The 23,130-nt window shown below is 50.6% G+C and overlaps 1 protein-coding gene across 2 annotated transcripts; it reads right to left on the bottom strand.

Moving 5' to 3' along the window:
* Positions 1-3,945: 3,945 nt before the first annotated feature.
* MON1A (MON1 vesicular trafficking associated A) lies at positions 3,946-23,125 on the bottom strand. 2 transcript variants are annotated; one of them, XM_087431054.1, is made up of 8 exons: positions 20,323-23,125; positions 17,178-19,563; positions 16,815-16,943; positions 8,561-8,700; positions 6,790-7,275; positions 5,189-5,954; positions 4,323-4,470; positions 3,946-4,223 (listed from the first exon to the last, which is right to left on the bottom strand). In XM_087431054.1, exons 4-8 carry the CDS (start codon positions 8,685-8,687, stop codon positions 4,083-4,085), a joined length of 1,668 nt encoding a protein of 555 aa, XP_087287180.1. In that variant the 5' UTR covers positions 8,688-8,700; positions 16,815-16,943; positions 17,178-19,563; positions 20,323-23,125; the 3' UTR covers positions 3,946-4,082. The 2 variants fall into 2 exon arrangements, with proteins under 2 accessions (XP_087287180.1, XP_087287179.1); XM_087431053.1 differs by having other exon boundaries at positions 17,178-19,334; positions 19,469-23,125.
* Positions 23,126-23,130: the final 5 nt, after the last annotated feature.

Here is a 23,130-nt window from a genome sequence, read left to right on the forward strand (position 1 = left end):
TGCCTCTGACCGAGGGCGCCGCGCGGGGCGGGAGGGGCCCGGGGTGTGGGGGCGGTTCTGTGGGCGGGGCCTGTTGAAGGCCTGGCCTAGACCAGCCTCTCCGTCCACCTCGGAAGCCTGGGTCATACAGCTTCTCTAGGGCGCCTTTTTCTCAGTAGTGGGGGTGTGTGCGTGCAGTGGCCTGGAGAGAGATAAGCAGGCCTGAGCCGTCCCATCCAGTCCCCGACGACCGGCTGGGCCGAGGTGAGGCGGTGGCGGGGGGAGACCACCTGGCTCATTTCTTCCCTTGGCGCCAGTTTACAGCAACGCCCTCAGACGCTGGTTCCGGGCAGAGCCTGGGAGACCCACTGTCTGGAGAACAGAGACCAGGAATGTGTGGAGGACCAGAGGGGAGATGTAGAGGGACCCCAGGAGTGGCATACCCCTCTTTGGGCAGGAGGCATCCTTCCTTGTGCCTGCCCTGGGCTGTCAGCGACTGGATGGTGTCAGAAGAAGCTGCTTTGCACTCTGCCCACCCAGGGCTGTAGGGTTATAAATGGGGCCTGGACATTAGAATCAGAGGAGAGGCACCTTATGTGGAGGCCCAACCCTGTCTCTGGTCCCTCCACCACTGCCTCAGTATATGGAAGCTGTAGCATGGGGATAACAAAACACACAATGCTGGCCTTCCTTTCTGGCTCTGCTCCAGCGCCCCCCTAATATGGAGGAAGCATGGGCTTTGGCTCTCAGGGCACCTCTAACCTGCTCTGTTAGCCTAGTTGGGCTTCAGCCTCTCAGTCTCTGAAATGAGGATGTAAGTTCTGACTAGGTGATTGCTCAGAGCTCTCTCCAGACTGTGATGTGTGTGAGGAGGGGGCAGAGGAGGCAACCTAGGTCTGCTCTCACCTGGACCTCAGTGGCTGCCCCTTGGTAACTGGTCCCCCCTAACACTGGAGGGGGGCTCTGGGGGACATCCTCAGCCTGACAGCCTCTTCAGCCAGGTGGGCTTGGGGTTGTTTCACAGAGTGGCCCTTAGGCTGACGTCCAAGGGACCTGTGAACTGTGGGTTCCAGGGCTTTGAAGGGTAAAGGATGGGGGGGAGAGAGGAGCCCTCAGGCCAACAGGATTCAGCCTGGTCCTGGGAGCTGTGTCTCCTCTACTTCCCCACCCAGCCCATACTCCTTGTTCCTCCTTCCAGGAGCACCCTTTTCTCTTCCTCGTCTTGCAACTTAGATGGCATCTCCTCCAGGAATCCTTCCTGATCTGGTGGTGCCAGGTCCATTTCCTGGGTCCCACAGACCCTGTGCTACACCCATTCCAGCACAGTTCACTCTGAATACCTGCACCGCCCCCCCCCACCACCGCATTCCTAATGCAGGACTTCCCTCCCCCCTCCAGGCTAGAGCTCGATGAGCACCTGGTGACTGAGAGAAGAAACAGCACAGGGGCAGCCACACCCAGTGTTGGGAGCATAACTTGACTGAGGCAACGTAAAAGGCACTCCTTTCTCTAACCAGAATTGGCCCGGAAATGAATAAACACCTATTGAATATTGTGGCATGGTTCCCGTGTTCCACAGTCAACATGTCTAAAGATAGTCATGAGGGGCAAAACTGAAATGAAACATTCTCTTTCTGGTGCTAAGACAGGGGTCTTGTGATCCCCATCCCGCCTCGGGACATTCAGAGAGACTACTGGGGGTTGGGAGGAGACTCCAGGGGCCCTCCTTGATCACCCCATCCACTCGTTTTGGGAGTGGGGGGTATGGCAGTCAACAGTTGGTTCTCTGCTGCCGCCACGTGGCCAAGCTGTTGGCTACCCCCAGGCAGGTGTCCCTTCGCAGGCAGCCTTGGTCCTTGACAGCAGGTGTCCACAGAAGTGCCCTTTCCTCCTTCTCCATCTGCTTGCTCTACAGGAGAGGGCAGGTAAGCCATCTTGGGGAAGTCAGCTAATGGGGCCTTGCAGTGCTGAGTACCAGCGCTCCCCCAAGGTGACCTCACAAGGCCTGGTCCATATTCAGCTTAGGACCTGCCGAACTGCCCTGGCATCTGTCACTTTGAAGGAGTGCTAGCCACTTTGCCCTCATTCCCCTCTGAACACTACTCCAGAGAACTAGTGCCAGCCTCTTTCTCCAACCCAAAGAGATCATCTTAGTGGCAGCAGGGAGATCTCTCTAACCACAATATGACCACATCACTTTGCAGCTTTAAACATTCAGTGGCTCTCCACTGGCAGACTTTTACCTAAAGTTCCAGAACCTAGGCCTTGAAGACTCCTCCAACTTCATTGTAAACCAGTCATCCAGGTTCTTTACCAGGTCGTGTTCTTTCCTTTGCACATGCTGGTTCCTCCACTAGGAGCTCCTTCCACATTTGTTGTCCGTTCCTTGACCCCCAGATAAACCACACACTCCTAGGTGCCCACTGTGCTAGGGACACACATTCATCTAATTGTGACCACCCCTTCCCACCCCCACCCAAAATAGGTGCTGAACTGCAGAGAAGCCGAGGGCCCTACAGGGATCAGGGCAGTCAACAGGGGCACCTGGGGGCTGACTGCTGACCAGAAGAACACCAGAAGCAGTAGGAGACAGCTGGCTGGCATCACCCTCGCCCCAGAAGTAGTGGTTTGGTGCCCTGGCCAGCAGCAAGGGGAGGAAGAGAAGCAGGAAACAGGCAGAAAAGAGACCCAGGGCATGTGTGCAGGGTGAGCAGCACCCACAAAACCTGTGGTGGCTCCCCAGGGGCTTTGGGGTCTGGGAAGGTGGCCTGCTGCCATACCCATTCTAATGTGATCCAAAGTGAGGCCAAGGGCAGGGGCTATGCTGCCATTTCCCGGGACAGTAAGTAGAATCATTCTAGTGCACCCTTGGCCCATGCTACCCACACAGACACATTCTCCAACAGGGTTTGGTTTTAGTGGCCAAGTATCTTGGCCCAGCTCTGAGAGACTGCATGAGGGTGAATCACTCTACAGTCTGAAGATCAGTCTGAAGGTCATATTCAGTGGACACTTTTCTCTCGTAAACACTTCCTAGATCTTTTGCTCACCCGGCCAATAAGATGGTTAAGTTGTGGCAGAACTGGGAGAGCCCGCCAGCAGCAAGGTAGAGGCCTTCTGCACTGTGCCTTAGGCTCTGCCCAAAGAGTCTCATGACAGAGTGAAGGGGGCTGGGCCTTCACTGCCCAGCCTCCTGCTTGTGGAGACTGTCCATTGTGACCCACATAGGCTGAGCCATGCCAGGGAGCAGGGTGACTAAAGAGGGCCCATGGCATCAGCCTTTCTTAGGGCAGGGTCTACTCTTGCCCTAGAAGTCAGCTGGGTCTTCTCTCAGGCCCTCCAGCTCACTCCTGGGGGCCATTCTGAGGAATGTACTGGCTGGAAGTAGGGGAGCAGAGGTGGACAGCCCTTCATGAGAAAGCCCAAGCTGGGACGATTTCCCCAGAGGACTACGGCTATAATGAGGCTGGACTCTGAATTCGTGCTGAACACTGGACCCCCTCACCAAGGGCTCCCACCTGTACCAGGGCTCAGACTCTCCCTGCTTGACTGTCCCTATCTTACTCAGCTCAGCCCCTGCTGAACTACAGCAGCCCATTAAGCAGAGCCACAGCCAGGCTCCCAGAGTGGTTGGGTGGTCCTTCAGGGCATACGCCTGAGGTCCCCACCTAAGAGTGCGAGGGGAGGCATTAGAGGCTCAGACTGAGTACGGGGGTGGGACTGTGGGGGGCAAGGCCACTGATGTGCTTGAGAACACTTTACATGTGGCAGGACTTCAGCTGAATGAAAACAGCTCGGCTCAGGGTCTGACTCTGAGCGTGTGTGGCCTGATGCGGTGGGAGGGAGGAGGAGAGGGGCTCAAATGTGCCCCTGTACACGGGGAGGCATGGGCAGGGGCTAGAGAGGAAGATCTGGTGTATGTGAGTGACAGTGGGTGAGTAAAGGAACCAGTGACAAGGCCCAACGAGCGTCTTCCCAGAAGCACTTTAATGCACACACCAACCCACAGTCCCTGCCTGCTGCCTGGGCAAAAGAGGCCAGCCCCACCTGAAGGCTCCCATGGCCCAGTATGCCTAGGGGGGCTGAGCCCACACATATTCCCGTCAGTAGGTGAGAGGCGTGAGGATGAAGAGGCGGTCTTCTTCTTTGCGGATCCAGCGCATCAGCTTATGGATGGCACTGACAGCTGACGCCTTGGTCCCCAGGGGGCTGTAGCACATGTATAGCTCAAAGGCGCCTGTCACCTGGAGGAGGGAGCACCGAGTGGTCATCCAGGTTAGACAACCCTTGTGGGCCCTGCCCAGGACCCCAGTGAAGCCCAGCCTAACCCAGGGCCGCCTTACCCAGGCCAGGAGGTTCTCGTTGGGGCCCGTGTAGTAGATGGTCTTGAGTGGGCGGGAGGCATTGTGCGCACGGCTATGAAGGTACTGGTAGAGGCCCAGCAGCCGCTCCTGCTCATCTTCACTGGTATACGGGGCCTCAATCTCAGGGCTGGAGATGGGGGAGTGGGTTCACAAAGGAATAACGTCCATTGCCTTCTCTGGAGACCTAGAAACACCTATGCCTAGCCAGGGAGACTCTGTCATGTGTCCTACCCTCCAAATGCTCCCCCAGGACAGGGCATTGTCTCCCCACCACAGAAAACTCCCCAGGACAGGACTGGGCCCACTGAGACTGGAGCCCTGTTCTCCCCCCACCCCCAAGTTCATGGCATCTTTGGTGTGCCTCCCTTGGAGAGACCAATCTGAGTTTAGGTGTCCAAGACAGAGTGACAGGTCTGAAGTGGAGGAAAGGTGAGTTGGGCACCTTCTGGACCAAAAAGGGGTAAAGGCAGGACAGAAGCTGCCACATCTGGCCCCAGCCCCTCTGTTGGAGGAGGAGTTCTGCATCCTGGGCTAGACCAAAATGACCCTAAGGCAGAGTTGCTCCAGGGCAAGGGACCCATGAGACCTTTGTTCTAGCTTTCTTCTCTGAGTGTATTGGGTATTTTGAGGCCTTCTGGCTAAAGAAGTACTAAGAGAGGTATATGCCTATTGGGAGTAGGGTGATAGGGAGTCTGGATCCCTGGTGTCAGAGTAAAACAGACCCAGCATGTCAGTCCATTCCCAGAGGGGTCATCAGCCTCAGAACTGCATCAGGGCTCAGGCCCAACCAGCACCCCTTCCCATGCCCGTCTCCCTCAAGCAGTGTCCCCAAGGCCCTCCCTCACCTGGTGAAGAGTCCCGAACTCTTTGACTTATAGAGGAAGTGGCGTAGGTCGGGGATGCCCACTTGGGCAACACTGTAGTAGGGCGTGCGCAGTGCCTCCCGCAGCGCCAGGTGGGCTCCGCGCTTCCGCAAGCGCTCCTGAAAGCGGCGGCGGCAGTCAGAGACTGCAAAGAAGTCCTCGCGGTCGGTGGAGACGAGCAGCAGGCAGAGATCGGTGTCCGGCTCCAGGTAAGAGATGTGTGCATGGAAGAAGCCGGCTGCGTTGAATTTGGGCAGGCACACAGGTGTCCAAGCCTCGCCCTCACGGAAGGAGGAGGAGGAACTTATGAGGTTGAAGAGCAGGTGTAGGTCGATCGGGTGCAGGAATTGGTCCTTGCGGCGCACGAGGGCCACGAGCTGGTTGCGCGCCAATAGGATGGAAAAGACGAGGCTGCGCGCACGCGCCTGCTGCAGGCTGGCACTCACTGCGTCACGCACAGCTGCCGCCAGGGGCAGGCAGCGCGCCGCCCCCATCAGGAAGCTGGGGTCTCGCGCCATGAGCTGCAGCAGGTTGTCGGTGATGCGCTCCGAACCCGAGAGCAAGCGCCGCAGGTCGTAGTTCTGCTTCTGCTGGAAGATGTGATTCAGCTGCGCGCCTGTAAGAAGGCTCAGGATCTGGTAGTAGATGTAGAGCAGCTCCTGTGCCAGTTCTTGAGCCGACTGTCGCGTGCGGGCCACCGCCACCAGCACCAGTGGGCTCCGGCGCACGAAGACTACCTTGTAGCCATCTGAGGGCGGGGGGAGGGGGGGGGAGTGTCAGCTTCAGCCCCTCTCCGGGAAGCCCTCCCGGATTGGCCTTCCTTGGAGCCCGGCCTTCCTGAACAGCTTGTCGCCTTTCACATCTTCTCCACCCTCCCTCAGAGCTCTGCACACAGTAGGGGCTTCAGGATGATGAGGAGAAAAACAGCAGCCCATGGCCCCCTTTCCCTGAGGGCTCCAGGCCTGTTCCTGCCACCTGCTTCACAGACTGGCACCAGCTGAAATGTGGGAAGCACTTCTGAAAAACACACATTCTTGTGCTAAATGGCAACAGCTGGGTGGGGCTTAAGACCCAGGATTTTTTGGTCACCTCCACAGGCTTCTCACACTTTTTTTTTTTTTTTTTTGAGGAAGATCAGCCCTGAGCTAACATCCATGCCAATCCTCCTCTTTTTTGCTGAGGAAGACTGGCCCTGGGCTAACATTTGTGCCTATCTTCCTTTATATGGGACACTGCCACAGCATAGCCTGAGATGCAGTGCATCGTGCATGCCCAGGATCCGAACCCAGGCCGCCAGCAGCAGAGCACGGGCACTTAACTGCTACGCCATGGAGCAGGCCCCTTCTCACCCTCTTCAAGGGCAAAGCCCATGTTAGAGCCACCTCTGGCCCTCACAACAGCCCTATGAGGCAGTCAGTGTTGTTATCCCATGTTCAGATGAGGACCTGAGGCCTGGTGACGTGGAGGAACTGCCCTTGGTGACAAAGCACATCCCAGCCCTCTAGTCCCTGGGAGCCCAAAACATTCTATGAATTAACCCTGGCCAGGAAGGCCCTCCCAACCCCCCTCTCCAGGTGGCTTACCTGCATGGATGGAACGGATGGCATTCTTGTCAGCCTCCAGGAAGGACACCAGGGCCACCATGACACCCATGGTGCTGGAAAGTGCCTCCTCTGACCCATAGCGGGAGTACACAGGCTTCCCAGCCTCGCTCAGCACGAAGACGTGCTTCTGGTGCAGTCGCCATGCCTCGGCAGCATCCTCCTCATCGACCTCGCCTGTGCCCTCCTTGGGGGGCACTGTGGCTGGTCGCCCCGCCGCCCCTGGGGGCTCCGGCCAGTCCTCAGAGCTTCCTGGCAGCATCTCCTCCTGCAGGTCTCGGGCCACACCCGTCAGCTGGGTGCTCAGCTCACTGAAGTCCTGGCTGATCTGGCGCATGTCTGCAGGCAGCGGTGGGGGACCCCCAGCACCCTCTTTGGGGCTCTCCCCAGAAGCTGCCCCATCCTCTGATTCAGTCAAGTCCTCGTAGGAACGGGCATGGACGAACATGGCACCCTCCTGCCCGGCACCTGCCGGCCAAAAGCACTGGTGCTTAGAGCAGTAGCCGCTGGCTGACCACCTCACCAGTAAGGTGCCTAACCAGCACTCTAGCTTGACTGCCTGTCCCAACAAGGCAAGCCACTGTTCCTTCCTGCTACCGTCTGCTACGAGTTATGCCTCTCTGCAACTTACAGCCCACCAGTCTCCTCCCATCATACTGAGAATAAGACCCAAACCCCTCATGGTTGCGGGGGCGGCTAGTATCTGCCTGCCTCTCTCACTCTCATCTCACAGCTCTTGCCCATCCCAGTCACACTGGCCTTTGTCCATCTGCTCTTTGTACACCCTCAACATGCTTCACCTACCTCAGGGCCTCTGCACCTGCTGTTCCCTCTGCCTGGAAGACACTCCCACCTCCTCGCATGGCTGGCTCTTTGTCACACTTCAGCTCTCAGCAAAGATGTTAGTTGGCTCCTCACCTGACCTCCAACCCCAGGCACTCTATCATGTCTCCCTCTTTGATTTCTCTTGTGGCACTTGTCAGTTATTGTCCTTCTCCCCAACTATAATGGGGTTTGCCCTCAAGGGCAGGAACCTGGTTGTTCACTGCTGTGTGCACAGCACCTCACCCTGTGCCTGGAATACCTCCTGTGCTCAGTGAATCTCGCTCCCTGGGACAAGGCTTCCCTGACCCTGCTCAGGGACCCACAGCTCCTAACCCACTCCCTTGTAATGGCCCAACTAGCCTGTGGCTCCCCCAAGGCAGGAACCATGTCTGTCTTCCTTTACTGATTATTTTTGGAGAAACTAGTTCAACAGATATATTCTGAGTCTCTGTTATGAGTTTGGCACTGTACCAGGCATTGGGGACACAACCACTCTGTGCTGGAAGAGCTCACAATCTTGTGGACGAGAGAGATGGGTAATATATACATAAACAAATAAAAGTACAAAATAATTAGTGTTCTACACAGAGTATGGTCAGAGCAGGCCTAACTCATGAAGAGGTGACATTTAAGCTGAGAGCTGAGGGAGGGAGGGAGAAGGAGCCAGGGAGGTACACTGTAGACACAGGGAATAGGAGGAGAGCCGACACTGGCAGCCAACAGCACAGGGCAAGTAACACAGCATGAGAGGAAGGCTGGCCACAGACTGAGCCTGGTTCCCTGGAGTATCCCCAGCACTTGACAAATATCCAGTGAATAAATGAACACATGCATGAATGAGTGGGAGCGAAAGAGTAGTTGGGAATTGCAATTGCCCTGGAGGCTGCTCTAGCTGTCAGCTAGCTGGGGCTGCACACCCTGCCCATACCTGGCTCCATTCCCTGTGCCAGTCCTGGTGTGGGGCTCTCAGCTCTCTCCACACTCTGCCCATCAGAAGGAGCCAATGTGCCATCAGAGACTTCACCACTTCTCTTCCTCTGCATGTCAGCAGCCATCACTTGGGCTCTCCTGTGGGGCAAACAAAGGCATCACTGAAGATAAGAGGGAAGGTGCTATTGGCAGAGGTCACTGGCATAATTAACAATGGTAAGTACAGGAAAGTGTCCCTCACCAGGACCCAGCTAACTCAAACCTCTGAGGAATGAGTTCTGAGTATTCCCCTCTAAAAAATTAAGTATGTTGTTCTTTTTCTGAGTAGAAAGGTAAGAATTCATTGTATCTATTCATTGTAGAAAACTTAGAAAATACAAAAATGTATAGAAAGAAGTCACCATTTTCCCACCATTCAGGATCTTTCACTGTTCACATTTAGTGTATTTCTTTCTAGTCTTTTTTTAAAAAAATGTATATAAAATGTAAATAATTTTTTTTACAAACTGATAACAGTAGTTCATACTTATTGAGTGCCAAGGTAGCAGGCTAAGAAATTTATGTGGATTTGTGGATTCAGTTATCAAATTCTGGTCAGTCCTCTCTGAGGCAGGTGCTCCTATCTGGCTAGCTTATAGATGAGGGAACTGAGGCTGAGAGAGTTTCAGTACCTTGCCCAATGTCACTACAGGAACGCAGTGCTGGAGCTGGGAATTGAAACACTTCTGTCTCCTGCTATCTTTCACTGTGCTTCCTACCAAGAATAATTCTCCATTCAAAACTGAGCTGACCAATGGTTCTTTTTGGATATTTAGGCACTTGCAAAGAAAGAAGTGAGTCAGAGAAAACAGGCTTGTCTTTAGACTGGAGCCTTGCTTTTTTCTGAGTACACTTTTGTACCTTTTGAATTTGGCACCAGGGCTTGCCTTACCAATTAAATACAACTATAGACATGATAATTCTCAGTGCCCATTTGATGGCCAGGACAAACTCAGCCTGATCTCCCAGTCCTTCTGCAGCCTCAGGGCCAGGTGGAGGTGGCCATGAGTGGATGCCAGGGATAAAAAAAGTTGGATGGCTCACTGGAGGTCAGCCTCTAGGGTCCCTGAATGGCAGGCTGAGGGTCTTCATTTGGCAGGCAACATACAGTCCACAGGGGAGGGGTTCCATCTGAGGCACTAACCTTTTAGGGAAGAGAGATCTGGTTGGATGGGTTAGAAGGGCAGCAGAGTCTAGTCAGGGACTCATGAGGAGGGCACTGCAGGCAGGCCAGGGGCTTGGGAGGAATTGGTGTTAATATGAGCAAAGCAGATCCTGCTCCTGCCCTCCTGGAGCAGAGTCCGTAAGAAATAACTGAGACCTTGTCCCTTACTAGCTTTGTAACCTTGGGCAATGACTCTACCCTGAGTCTGGCAGGAAGTAGGTGCTTTAAAAAGGTCATAGAGGGGCCAGCCCAGTGGTGTAGTGGTTAAGTTTGCACTTCCACGGCCCGGGGTTCGCAGGTTTGGATCCCGGACGCAGACCTACACGCTGCTTATCAAGCCATGCTGAGGCAGGCGTCCCACATGTAAAGTAGAGGACGATGGGCACAGATGTTAGCTCAGGGCCAATACTCCTCAGCAAAATGAGGAGGATTGGCAACAGATGTTAGCTCAGGGCTAATCTTCCTCACCAAAAAAAAAAAGACAAAAAAAAAAAAAAAAAGCTCATGGAAAGAGTTCTCTCAAACAGACAGCATCACCATCACTAGCATTTGTGTGGCACCAGCTTGTCTGTGTCCAAGAACACTCTTTCGGACCCTCCCATCGTTCCTACCAGGCAGCTCCTGTGTGTACCAAAGAATTGATTTTAAAGCTCTTCTTTTTGTCATCTTTGTTTTATGCTATGGAATCCTTTCCTCAAATTAATTTTTTGCAGAGAAGTTCAATGTGCAAACAGACAGACAGGGAGGCAGGGCCAGAAACTTGCCTGGTAGCCACACCCACACTGAGCCTGGAGCACCACAGACAAAGTGGGGGTTGAGTACCACTGACCAACAGCATCACCCCACACAGAGTAGGACCAAAGGAAGATTATTTGGGAGAACATGTACCTTTTGGGATTTTCTAGGCCACCAATCCCATCCATCAAGACAGTCAAGAGTGATGGTTCCCCATGAGGGTCAGAGCATAGAAGACCAAGGCATCCTTGTCTGACAACGGGCCAGAGGAACTAAGAGACTGCATGCCCTCAACAGGAACCTGGGGAGGTGTCCAGAAAGGTCTCCTCTGAGACTGAGACCAAGAGGAGAAATCTAAAACAGGCCAAAACAGCCACTGTAATGCCACAGAGCCCAGAGCAGTGGGTGCTAAGGAAACTAGAGCATGTCTAGGTCTTGAGCAGGGAGATACAGGCCAGATGAGAACCTCGTAGACCATTATTTCACAAGCTAACCTAAAAGCCATAGTGGGGTCTGCATTGCTGTGGTAAAGAGAGGGCGACTTCAGAGAGATGAGTCTGTCCATGTCCAGGCAGAGGGTAAACTGCTACTGACAGTTCCAGGGTTGTGGCCAGGGATTCTGAACCTGGCTCCCTGGATGGAGACCTGGATTGGCTTGTGCTTTTTTGTGAGGAGAGCGTCCAGAACCATTGCTTTAAATGGGAATGCTCTACCTTCCTATGTCTACCCACTTTCCCACTCCCCTCATCAATAACTTCACACTTTCTCTCTTCTCAAACTTCCATCACCTCCTTCTCCAATGTTCACTCTCAGCACTATCAGTGATAACCTTGCCTTCCATTTCACTGAGGAAACAGAAGTCAGCAAAACAGAACTTCCAAGATTCCCACCACCACCTTGCCTCACCTGCCAGACTTTGCCTTCCTTCTTCTTACTAAAGATGAGCTGTCCCTGCTCCACTGAAATCTAACTCCTCCACCCCAGTCCTTCTTGCCTACTCAAGCATATGGCTTCAGCAGCTGTCTTTCTCTCTCCCAGACCATCAGTTTCCCCTTCTCCCCTATCTATCACCAATATGCTGATGTTTCTTCCATTTTCAAAACAATTTCCCTTGGGTGTGTTCACTCTGTGATAATTTGTTGAGCCATACTTATCATTTGTGAACTTTATTTCAAGTAAAAGTTAAAACAAACCTCCCCATAACTCTACATTCCCCTCTGGGTACCACCCCATTTTTGTGCTGCCCTTTGTACAACAAACCTCAAAATAATAAATAATACTTGGAGTTTAATTAGTCAGGTAGGTTAGGCTATGCTATGTAACAAATGAATGCCAAAATGGTAGAGGCTTTAAACATAAAGGCTTATTATTTGCTCACACAAAATCTACTGGTAGCAATTCAGAGCAGCTCTCTTCCACGCAGTGATTCAGGAATCCAGGCTACTAGCATCTTATAGCTCTGCCATTTGGCACACATTCCTTCCACATCACCTGGCAGTGGAAGACAGAGCTGGAGGGTCACGTACCAGCTCTTAAATACTTCAAACCCCAGCTTGAACAGAACTAGTCATGTGGCCAGAGGGGCTGGGAAATGTGGGGAACTCATAGATATCTGGTAATCAAGAAGTGTCTCTGTCACAGCCTCTCCACTTCTCTTATTCTCTCTTGAGCTCATTCCAACTAGACTTTTGCCTCCGTTACACCAGCAATACTGTTCCCATCAAAGTCGCCAATAACCTCCAGGATCACCTCACTTTACTCAGCAGCAGCAATGGACACACTTGATTATCTCCTTTCTCTCAAAACACTTTCTCCTCTTGGCTTCTGGTACACCACTCTCCTTTCTTTGTTCTCCTTCTACCTCGTGGATCACTCCTTCTAAGTCCTCTTTGCAGGATCTTCTTAACAGGTGAGGGACCCAGAGTTCAGTCCTTGAGTCTCCTCTCTGTCATCATTCAATCACTTGGTGATCTCATTCAGTCTCATGGTTTTAAATTCCATTGACACATTAACGATTCCAATTTTTATTTCCAGCCCCAATCTCTCTTCTGACTTCTAGAAGCACACACGTTTAACTGTCTACTTGATGTTTGCCCTTGGATGTCTTACAGTGTCTCAAATTTATATGTCCAAAACTGAGTTCCTGATCATACCCTTAAAAAATTGTTCCTCCCAGAGTATTCTCCACCTCAGTGAAAGACAATTTCATCCTTTCAGTTATTCGGTGAAAAATCTTGAAGTCATCCCTTATGCCTCTCTTTTCCCCACACCTCATAAACCAAACCATCAGCAAATGCTGTCAGCTGTTCTTCAGAATACAGACACACCCAGCAAAATGTCTCTTTAGTTAACATTTTCCCTACAGAATGTTTCTTGGTTTTTAATACCCAACTATGGTAGCCAGCTTTCAAGATGGTCCCCAGTGATCCTCAACTCCTGGTATTCATGCCTTTGTGTATTCCCCTCCCACACCGAGCAGGGCTGAGCTAAGTAACCAACAGGATAATGTGAAAATGACAGTGTGTGACTTCTGAGAATAGGTCATAAAAGACATTTTGGCTTCTGCCTTGTTCTCTTGGGTCACTCTCTCTAGATGGAGCCATCAGCCATGTTGAGAGGATACTCAAGCAGCCCTACAGAGAACCTCACAGCAAGAAACTGAGACCTGCAAACAGCCTGTACCAATGTGCCAGTCATGTGAGTGCGCAATCTTGGAAGCAAATCATCTAGCCCTAGTCAAGCCTTTGGATGACTGCAACCTCATGAGAGACTCTGAGCCTGAACCATCCAGCTAAGCTGCTCCCAAATTCCTGACCCACAGGAAGTGTATGAGATAATAAATATTTATTATTGTTTTAACCTGCTAAGTTTTGGGATAATTTGTTACACAACAACAGATAACCAATAGAACAAACGTATTGATTCAGGATATGTTTATATAGAAAAAATATATATTTACATCATCAAAACTTGATCTATAGTCTTAAAAAAGTCATGTGCATTTAAAATTACACTCCAAACAGAACTGACAGAAGATCACTGAGTGCCAACAAAAAGAGCTTACTTGCATCATGGCTGTTGCAGGTACTGAAAGAGGCCATGATACTGCATTAAAGCAACAAACATCGGTGATCAAGAGGGAATGTTTTTAGTATTTTATATCCTAACACTATAATTTATTGCGCATATATTAGTTATATATTTTCCCTGTATTTTAGTGCCATTATTAAAAAATTGAGGATTCGGGGTTGATGAAGGAAACATTATACTTTTTCCCATTTAAAATAATGGGAAACAGGGCCGGCCCCGTGGCTTAGCGGTTAAGTGCTCGCGCTCCGCTGCTGGCGGCCCGGGTTCGGATCCCGGGCGAGAACCGACGCACCGCTTCTCCGGCCATGCTGAGGCCGCGTCCCACATACAGCAACTAGAAGGATGTGCAACTACGACATACAACTATCTACTGGGGCTTTGGGGGAAAAATAAATAAATAAAATCTTTAAAAAAAATAAAATAAAATAATGGGAAACAGACACTAAGTTAGTGATCCAGACAGAAGGTCCAACTTTCACGGAACAGATTACTAATGTTAAGTGGGCAATGCCCATATCCAGAATCTGACCACTTCTCATCACTTCCACCACTATCACATTGGTCCAAGCTACCATTATCTCTCTAGGAGATTGCTGCAACAGTCTTCTAACCAGTCTCCTCACTTCTGTCCTTGCTTCATTCAGTCTATCCTTCTCACAGCACTCAAAGTCATCCTCTTGAAACAGATGTCAGGTCATACAATTCCTCTGCTCACAACTCTGTAATGGTTCCATCTCACTCATTGAGAAAGCCAATTTCCTCACAGTGGTGCACAAGGCCCCACTCTGTCTACCCCCACCCCCCACCGCATTACTTCTTTGACCTCATCTCCTACCCATTTCCCACACTCACTTTGCTTCAGCCCAGCCACAATGACTTCATGGCTTTCCTTAAGTATAATGTAAATGTAAATTCTGAGCACTCCTTCATTTCAGAACTTGGCCCTTGCTGAACTTTCTGCTTGGACGACATCTCCCTGCTTTTCCTCCTGCCTCTACCTCACCTATTCCATTGCTTGGTCTAGATATCTAGATGACTTACTCTCTCACTTCCTTCAGGTTTCTGCTCAAGTATTACTTTATCAGAGAGGCCTTCCTGCAATATCCCTGATTCTGACACCTCTTGCCTTGCTTTATTTTTCTACATTGGAGGTCACCCTGTGACCTGCCACAAATTTCAGAATGTCAGCCCCACACCCAAGAGGAGTTTAATCAATGTTTGCCAGATAAATAACTTTGGAAGGGAGAAGGTGAAAGATCCTCAAAGAACACCTAGCTACGATGTGGCTTCTGGAGACTCCTGCCTGTGGTGAAGACTTGTCCTCAGTAGTACATAGTCAAGTGTTCAGGAACAAAGGCTCTGGAATCAGAGGGACCTGGATTAACCTGGCTTGGTTTTATAAATCTCAGTTTTCTCATCTATAAAATGGGGATAATAATAGTACCAATTCATTGGGTTGTGGGAGGATTAAATGAGATAATCCATGTAATTTTGTTACCCTGACACAGAGTAGGCATTTGTACACTCAGGTGCTGCCATTAGCACATCATGATTATTCTAACTTAGCATTCAGAACATGTGTAGCTGCACTTACACACAAATCCAGTGGTCTCTGCCATGTAAATCAGTCCTTTGAGAGTTCGCTCACTCTGAGCCAGGCCCTGAGCGAACTGACCTGGGAAAATGTGCTTCTGACCTTGTGAAACCAGGTAGGCTCTGGCCTGAAGTGATCCACCTGTGATGTTGGACCAAAGAGCTGTCTATTGGCCTAGGACTGGAAGTTCCTCCAGGCTAATTGGCTATTCATCAGTCCTAGAGTTGTAGGAACAGACTGTTGGTTCTCTGCTGCTCGTGAAAGTCTCTCCCACGTTGAAGTCCTTGGTCTGCCACATGACCCTGCTCTGTGGCCTTGCACCTCTGGCTCAAAGACCCAAATAAGGTCTACAGTAGCTTACCCGATGTCCTGGGGGCCCACTACCCACTGATCTGTTGTGGGCTTCAGGTGACTGAGCTCAGCATGGCTGAGTGGTACCCAGCATGGTACCCACATGGAGTGGGGGCTGGGTCAGCTGGCTGGCACTAGTGGACACCTCCTTCACAACAGTTCCCCTGTTACCTGAGATCATGCAGCATCTCAGCATCTCCAAGGCCAATCTGGGCATCTAGCCAGAAGCCCTGATGAAGCAAACACTCCTCTGGACATTTACTCTGGAAGCTAGGCGGGGAGGGTGAGTGACTCACAACAAAACCCACTCCAACCCCTAGTGGAGCCATAACCTCTGTAGCTGAAGCTCCTAGGAGGTTGGGCCTGAAGCAGTTAAGCAAGAGAGGTCTCCTGGAACCAGTCCCAGATGCTCCCTTGGGGCCCATTCTCAGGCAGCCTCCTAGAAGTCCCCAGGGCTTGCTACTTTCCCTAGAAGTGCTCTGCTGTGCCTATAAGCAATGTCACCAAACAAGTTGGCTCAATCAGCCCTTCTAGTGTGCCTCCCTCCCTCAGGTATCCGCCCTGGAAGGGGGATGGCCTTGTAAGAGCCCCTCCCTAGTGGCTCCCTACCACTCTTGTGCCCTCTTCCTGCTTAGATAGTGCTCCATCCTGCCTTGACCCTTTGGGGAGTGCTCTATCTGGGAAAGTGGGACCAGGATGTATGGGTGTGTGGCAGACAGAGCCCAGGTGAGGCTGTGCTGTAGCTGCTTCAGCAGGATGCCTACTCCATGCTGAGAGCATGGCCTGGTACTTGTGACTGCTGGTGGCCACTCCCCTCTCTGACAAAGGCTGCTCACCCTCCACAGCAAACTCCAGCCCGAAAAAGGTGGTTCATTGGGTACAAGGGGCAGCACTGTTATCTGAGCCAGGGCACCCTTGAGAGCAAAGTCCCAAGACCCAAGACACTTTCACGAGCTGCCCTGTCCCCACAGTCACCTCTGCCGAGCTTTGAGAGGACTTTGCTGGCCGAATGTGTGTGCCTTGGGAGGCGGGTCCAACACGGCCACTGCCCCCTACAGTACTTCGCTCTCTCAGCCAAAGGATGGGTTCCAGGCCTCGCCTTTTGTATTCCCCAGGTAGGGGCCAACCGGCTAAGGGACCCAGAAAAACCCAGTCCTCCTACCACAAATGGCAGCGTAGACGGCAGGGGCCCCCAGTCTTCAAGCCCCTCCCTTCAAAGATGACAGCTCTCCAGTCTCTCGGCGCCCCCAGGCCACGTGGGTTGGCAGTCGGACTCACCTGTTTCTTGGGGGAGGGGCCCACGACGCACAGAGATTGCGGGTCACTGCCCTCTGCCGGAGCCCCAGGAGACCACGGATGTCCGGTCAGGCCCGTACTGAGAGCGCAGGTTCGCGGGGCCACAGTACCCTGCGGACGCAGACATGGCCACAGCGTGGACCACCGCCCCTTGTCCGGCAGCCGGCCCAGGAAGACAGCCCCCCTGGCCTCTCCCGGCAGAGGCCGAGCTCCAGCCGCTCAGCCCGGCCCTGCCCGCCCCTGGGGTGCATTATGGGAAACGTAGTCCGCAGCGCACGGTCGCCTGCGGCTCCGCGGGGCGGTTCGGGGTGCTGGGTCTAGGCAGAGGCTGGGGCGGGGCCTTACCCGGGTCAACGGTTGCTTCACCAGGTCCCGCCTTCTCCAGCCTCCCGGCCAGGCCCAGGCACCTCTCCAGAGCTCTAAGTGTCGGGTGGAACGTAGGCTCAGATTCCCCAGCCCCTCGGCCGCCGGGGCCAACTAGAGATTTATTTCGAGGACGAGAAAGAGATGTTGGCGTTGTTTCCTTCACTGGTTGTGGAAAGACAGTGCAAGTTTGGGGGCTGGATAAATGTCATTAGTGGGCCCGGCCACTCTGGCTATAAAAGATGTAGACACACCAATTGTTGCTAAAAAACCATCCTTTTAGCCACGTTTTAATATTTCAGTATGAAGCTCTAGAACATTAGTTCTCAACTCTGCACATAGAATGACCCCGGGGAACTTTAAAAAACACTAATGCCTGGACACCACCCCTACAGATTTTGATTTAATTAGACTGGGATGAGACTCAGGCATCAATATCTTTTCAAAAGCTTCCCAGGTGATCTGCCAGGGCAAGGAACCACTCACTGCTACAGACATTCGTAATTTCCTAGATGCAAAGCAATAAAAATAACAGGAAAACATAAAGCTTTCCCAATTTTATTTTTGGAGAACAGTTTAAAGAAGTAAATTAGGAATTAAGGACAATATTGCTCATGTTTTCTCTGAAGCAATTAAATCACTTTAATTGCTTAATCACTTTAATTAGCCTTCTGGTTAATTGCCCCAACAGTTCTGGAATGAAGGAAAAAGTCTAGACTTGATGCCGGCCCCGATATCAGTTCCCCTACATTAAACCCAGCATATATGGGGTTAAAACCAAAAGCACTCATCCTCTATCCCTGTTTCTCTAAGTTACATTCATATGTAAATATTGGTTTTTTAAACCTTTGTATCCCTGAACTTCACAAGGCAGATAGAGGTTACAAATTGTTAAAAGCCCAGGTGGCCTCAAGCTGGGCTCACACTGAAGTTTTGGTTAATTACCTGTTCTTGAGGTTTGTTACGGGGAAACTGGTATCAAGAAGCTAAAGCTTCTCAGACCTCAACTCCTTGGCTTCCTCATGCCAGAAGCCAGCATCCACCACAGAGACAGAAGGAGACAGAGACGGTTGAAAGACACCCACCTGTGATTCCCTTATCTCACCATCCTCCTCCCTGCCAGCAGCCTCGCAAGGCCAAAAGCAGGCTGGTGGGAAATTGCTGACCAGCAAGGCCACAGGCTCTCCCTCCCTACAAGCAGCTACATTCCTCACAACCTGTAAAACCCCTTGCCTCCCATCTTTCAGGGAGACGGGACAAATTTGAGAGCTCTCGTCTCCCAGCTGATGTCACCCGAAATAAAAACTCTTTCCTTGCCATAAGCCTGGTATTTCCAGTTTTATTTGGCCTCTCTTGTGCGGTAGGTAAAGAACTTGGGTATGTGTCCGGCATCAGAATCACTCCTTTGATTCTCTCTGCTGCTCCAAGCACCCCAATACAGCGTACTGTCCCCATCTCTGCCCTACACTGGAATTGGGGGAGATCCCCGCCCCTGGGCTTTTCTCCTGGTCCCAGATGGCTGCCCCTTGGAGCCTACCTCTACAACACTGGCCTGTGACTCACATGGTTACAAAGCTGTGGCCTTTTTCCAAAAGTGGCTTTGCACAGGGCTAACAGACCCTTGCACATAATTTAATGGAAGCTTTCTCCTCCCTTTTAGGTAAGAACATATGAGAAAATACCCAATTCCCAAAACTATCTATTCCCCTGGAAAGGAGAGAGGAAGAGGAAGAAGAGTCTCTCCAGGTCTCCATAGGTCACTTAGTATTTTCTCTCCTCACTAGCTCAGGAGTCCAGGCTCCCTCCCTTAGGATATAAATAAATAAAATATCATTTATACAGTTTTGCTCTCATTAATCCTACCATATTACATTATAAGAATTTAAGCCAAGAAGATATCATATTCTCTGGTTGGTACAGAAATATCCTGGCTGTATTCCATTAACCAGAAGTTGCACCTCATAGAATTGATCTCCGGGGGCTAGCCCCGTGGCGTAGCTGTTAAGTGTGCGCACTCCGCTGCTAGCAGCCTGGGTTCGGTCCTAGGCACGCACCGATGCACCGCTTGTCAGGCCATGCTGTGGTCGTGTCCCATATAAAGTGCAGGAAGATGGGAACGGATGTTAGCCCAGAGCCGGTCTTCCTCACCAAAAAAAAAAAAAAAAAAAAGGAGGATTGGCATGGATGTTAGCTCAGGGCTGATCTTCCTCACAAAAAAAAAAGAAAAAAGAATTGATCTCCGTAGAAGACAAATTTAAAGTTTTCTAACATACCTAACCAGTCTCCTCGACAATCTCCATGTTGACCTCAGGGTTTCTTCTAGAGTCTCACTTGCTTTCAAGCACATCAGCTCCACCAGATCGCACCACTGTCATTTGGAAGTATTGCATCTACTTAGCCAAGCAAGTAGCCATATATCCCATGTGCTTCTGGCTAAGACTTGTGCCTAGGACACTCTCACAGAGCAAATCATTGTGGCTACTTACTAAAACACTTTAAGCTTATTTAAAACTCTATTTTAATCTACCCAGCGCTTTATATTTGATTATTGAGACAATCCCTTCCTATAGGTCACTTTTTGCTGATAGAATTACCAAGAAATAAATCTTGGTCTTTTGGAACAATAAATGTCAATCCCATGATGGCTCTGCTGCCCTCTACGATGCTGCTTCAAACCTTGGGTTTTGCTGTAAACAACGTGCTATCCTGACACCTTCTGTCACCCTCCAGGGTGAGGGCTCTTCAAAACCTCAGTTTTCTCTTTTGTCTAGGCTCATGATTTTCATGGACCCAGCATGTCATCTTCACAACAGCAGTAGTGAGGACTAGGTGGGACTGGAGCAAAGGTAACAATACAACCTCTATTCTTCCCCAGATTTCTTTTCATTCATAGCTTTAGTGGACATTTCAGAACCTGAGGTGCTCTGAAGAGGCTGTGGCGAAAGTGAAAGGCCTGACAGTACAATGAGCCTGAGATCTGTTCCCAGCCCTGTTGATATCTTGCTTGCGTGACTTGGGGCAAATCCTTTAAGATTCTTTCAGCATATTCAGCAGTTTCCCCTCATACAAATACAAGATATTTAATGTGAAGTATTCTGTGCTAATAATAAGAATAATTGGTCCCGACCTGGAAATTTTGAAGAGGTTTTCCTTCTTGCCTTTATTACTTTGCAGCTCCTGGTAAGGCAGCTTGTTAGCTTGTTTGCATCCTCTGCTGGAAAACGTCATCTGCGGTCTTGTATCGCCTGCATCTCTCTTGGTTCCTGTCTCATTTTAACATTTGATCAGATCCCAACTTTTGATGCTGAAGAGCCATGGCCTCAATGAGACTGAGGCAACAAGGAACAATAGTCAGGACAGTGTCTTTCTCTTTCCTGTGTCCTCCCCTGTGAGGATTTAGGGGCTGAAAGTGAGCCCACCTCCCCGACTGGACCCAATACTCTCCATTCCAGGTAAGGGCACTGCTCTGGGTCAGCTCTTCTAAATAGCTCATACTTCCTAGTCTTAGGCAGTAAAAACCACCTTACAAGTACTATGGACCTATGTAAGTAAAAAAAAAAAAAAAATTCCAGATGCTTCCTCTGAAAACTCTCAATAATCATCTTAAGGAAAGGGGGAAGGTAATCAGGAGCAGCATGAGCCTTGGGGTAGGAGTGACCTGGGTTGGAATCCGCCACCCTCTACTTTCCAGCTATGGCAAGTTACTTAATCTTTTTGGTCTTTGGTTTCCTTAACTATAAAAAGGGGACAGCAGGGGCCAGCCCGGTGGTGCATCAGTTAAGTGCACACATTCCACTTTGGAGGCCTGGGGTTCGCAGGTTCGGCTCCCGGGCGCGCACCGACGCACTGCTTGTCAAGCCATGCTGTGGTGGGGTCCCATATACAGTAGAGGAAGATGGGCACGGATGTTAGCCCAGGGCCAATCTTCCTCAGCAAAAAAGAGGAGGATTGGCATCTGATGTTAGCTCAGGGCTGATCTTCCTCACACACACACAAAAAAGGGGGGAGGATAGCATATGGTTATTGTGAAGATTAAATGAGATAATGAAGTGCCAGCACAATGCCAGGCATATAGTGTAATAAATGGTAGCAATTATTACCCAAGGAGATTGGGCATAACCAAGAATAATTAGTTCCTTCATATGGTTTACCTCTTTGGAGGATAAAGCACTATCTAATAAGGAAGAAACGCACCAATAATGGCCCAGTTTGGGAAGCAAAGTCAAAATACCCACAGTTCTGTGTAGCCCTTCCTCCTCTTCCATGGAACCTCTTAGTGCTGGTGTGTCCCAGGGCTCAGGGCTAGAACTCTACTCTCCTGTCTATACTCACCCCCTCATTCCCTTGGTCATTTCATCCAAGACCATGGCTTTAGATACCAGCACCAGCAATATGCTTATATCTCCCAGATTTGCATCTTTAACCCTGACCTTTACCCTGAATTCCAGACTGATGTATCCAACTGCCAACTCCACGTCTCACTTGTCTACTAGGCATAGGAAACTCAACCTACCAGAAACTGAGCTCCTGCTCTTCCTACCAGAACTGCCCCTCTCACAGTCTTCCCTCTCTTCCTTCATCCCAGTCCATGTCTCCTGTTTTCATTGTGGCCACACAGGTAAAGTACCACCCTTCTGTGGTTACATTATTGCAACAGTTTCCTAACTGCCCTGCTTCTGCCCTTCCCACCTTCAGTCTATTCTCCACACAGTAGCCAGAGGGATCATATTAATATGGAAGTCAAGTCATGATATTCTATTTAGAGACCTCCAACAGTTTTCCATCTCTCTCCTTATAGAAACCAAACTCATTTCAGCAGATTATATATCTTGTTTAGTTTGTTGTCTGTCTCCAATAACCATCCCCCACATCTCCACAAGTATGCAAAGTTTATCAGTTTTGTTTATTCCTGTATCCCCAGCATCTGATACAGTGCCTGGCACAGAATAGGTGCTTTATAAAGTTCCTGAATGAAGAATGACTTTTAAGCAAGATGCCTGAAAAGTGGGAAGGTAACTTTAAAGACTACTTAACCCAACAACCTCCTATCTCTATAGATAAGGCTTGCTTTATTTTAGAATGCTTTATAGGCTTTTCTTGCAGCAGACTTCTTTCATCCCATGACATTGAATTTAGGCTATAAAATCAGGTTACCTTCCCTAAGGGTCACACTAACAGGGACACCAGGTGGCCAGAACCAGAGAGCATTTTAACGGTGTAAACAATCCATCTGGAAGCTTGGAGCTGGCCATTTGAAGAACATTAGCTGGAAGGAGATTCTGGAAGTGAGCTGCAAACTGAAAGCTGTGCTGTCCCGTTTCGACTAGACTGCTGATTTGCAGACACCTTCCAGTTCCTCTGTGACCTCGCACAAGTTAATCTTGGCCAGATTTATTGCCCGAGAGCTAGCAAGGTCTTGTGGAAGCTAGGTGGATTTTCCTTCATAGGTAGGGCTACTGAACCTTTAACATAGCTGATATCCGCCTGGTATTCTTGAGCTGGGGATGTCTAACTTGGAAACCCAACAGAAGGAAAAGGGGAGGAGCCTTTGTGACTACTGCTTTTGTAATTCAAGTGCTTCTCTCGTATCTATCCTCGGGTCTTGGGCAAAAGGGCCAAGCTCTTGGGCTGGGAGGGTCGGGAGCCAGGCGCTTGTGTGGGCCAGCAGTCCCTTCCCCGGAAGGTTTAGGCCGGAGAAGGCTCCCTTCCATTTCCTTCACACTAACGGATAATAAGGCGGCCTCGAACTAGGGAGGCGAGGGCCGTATCCGCGCTTCTGCCAGGGTGCAAACCTCCAGAACGCCAAGCAACCAAGAGACTGCATGCTTTACTCAACTCCAAAAACAGCGCAGCACCACCTTCCGCCGCTAGCCACTGCCAAACTACAACCCCCAGCAACCCCGCGGACCTGGGCGGAGAAGCGCGCCCTCCCATT

The sequence above is a fragment of the Ceratotherium simum genome, chromosome 5, assembly GCF_057802395.1.
Source record: "Ceratotherium simum simum isolate JZ-2026a chromosome 5, ASM5780239v1, whole genome shotgun sequence".
NCBI classification, from domain to species: Eukaryota; Metazoa; Chordata; class Mammalia; order Perissodactyla; family Rhinocerotidae; genus Ceratotherium; species Ceratotherium simum.

What these genes read in the sequence shown, in the direction of transcription:
- MON1A (XM_087431054.1), bottom strand. Translation starts at nt 8,687, where the DNA reads ATGGCTGCTGACATGCAGAGGAAGAGAAGTGGTGAAGTCTCTGATGGC. An exon ending in CATCCGTTCCATCCATGCAG is followed by an intron (nt 5,955 to 6,789) that starts GTAAGCCACCTG and finishes CCCCGCCCTCAG; the next exon opens with ATGGCTACAAGGTAGTCTTC. An exon ending in ACGAGAACCTCCTGGCCTGG is followed by an intron (nt 4,224 to 4,322) that starts GTAAGGCGGCCC and finishes TCCCTCCTCCAG; the next exon opens with GTGACAGGCGCCTTTGAGCT.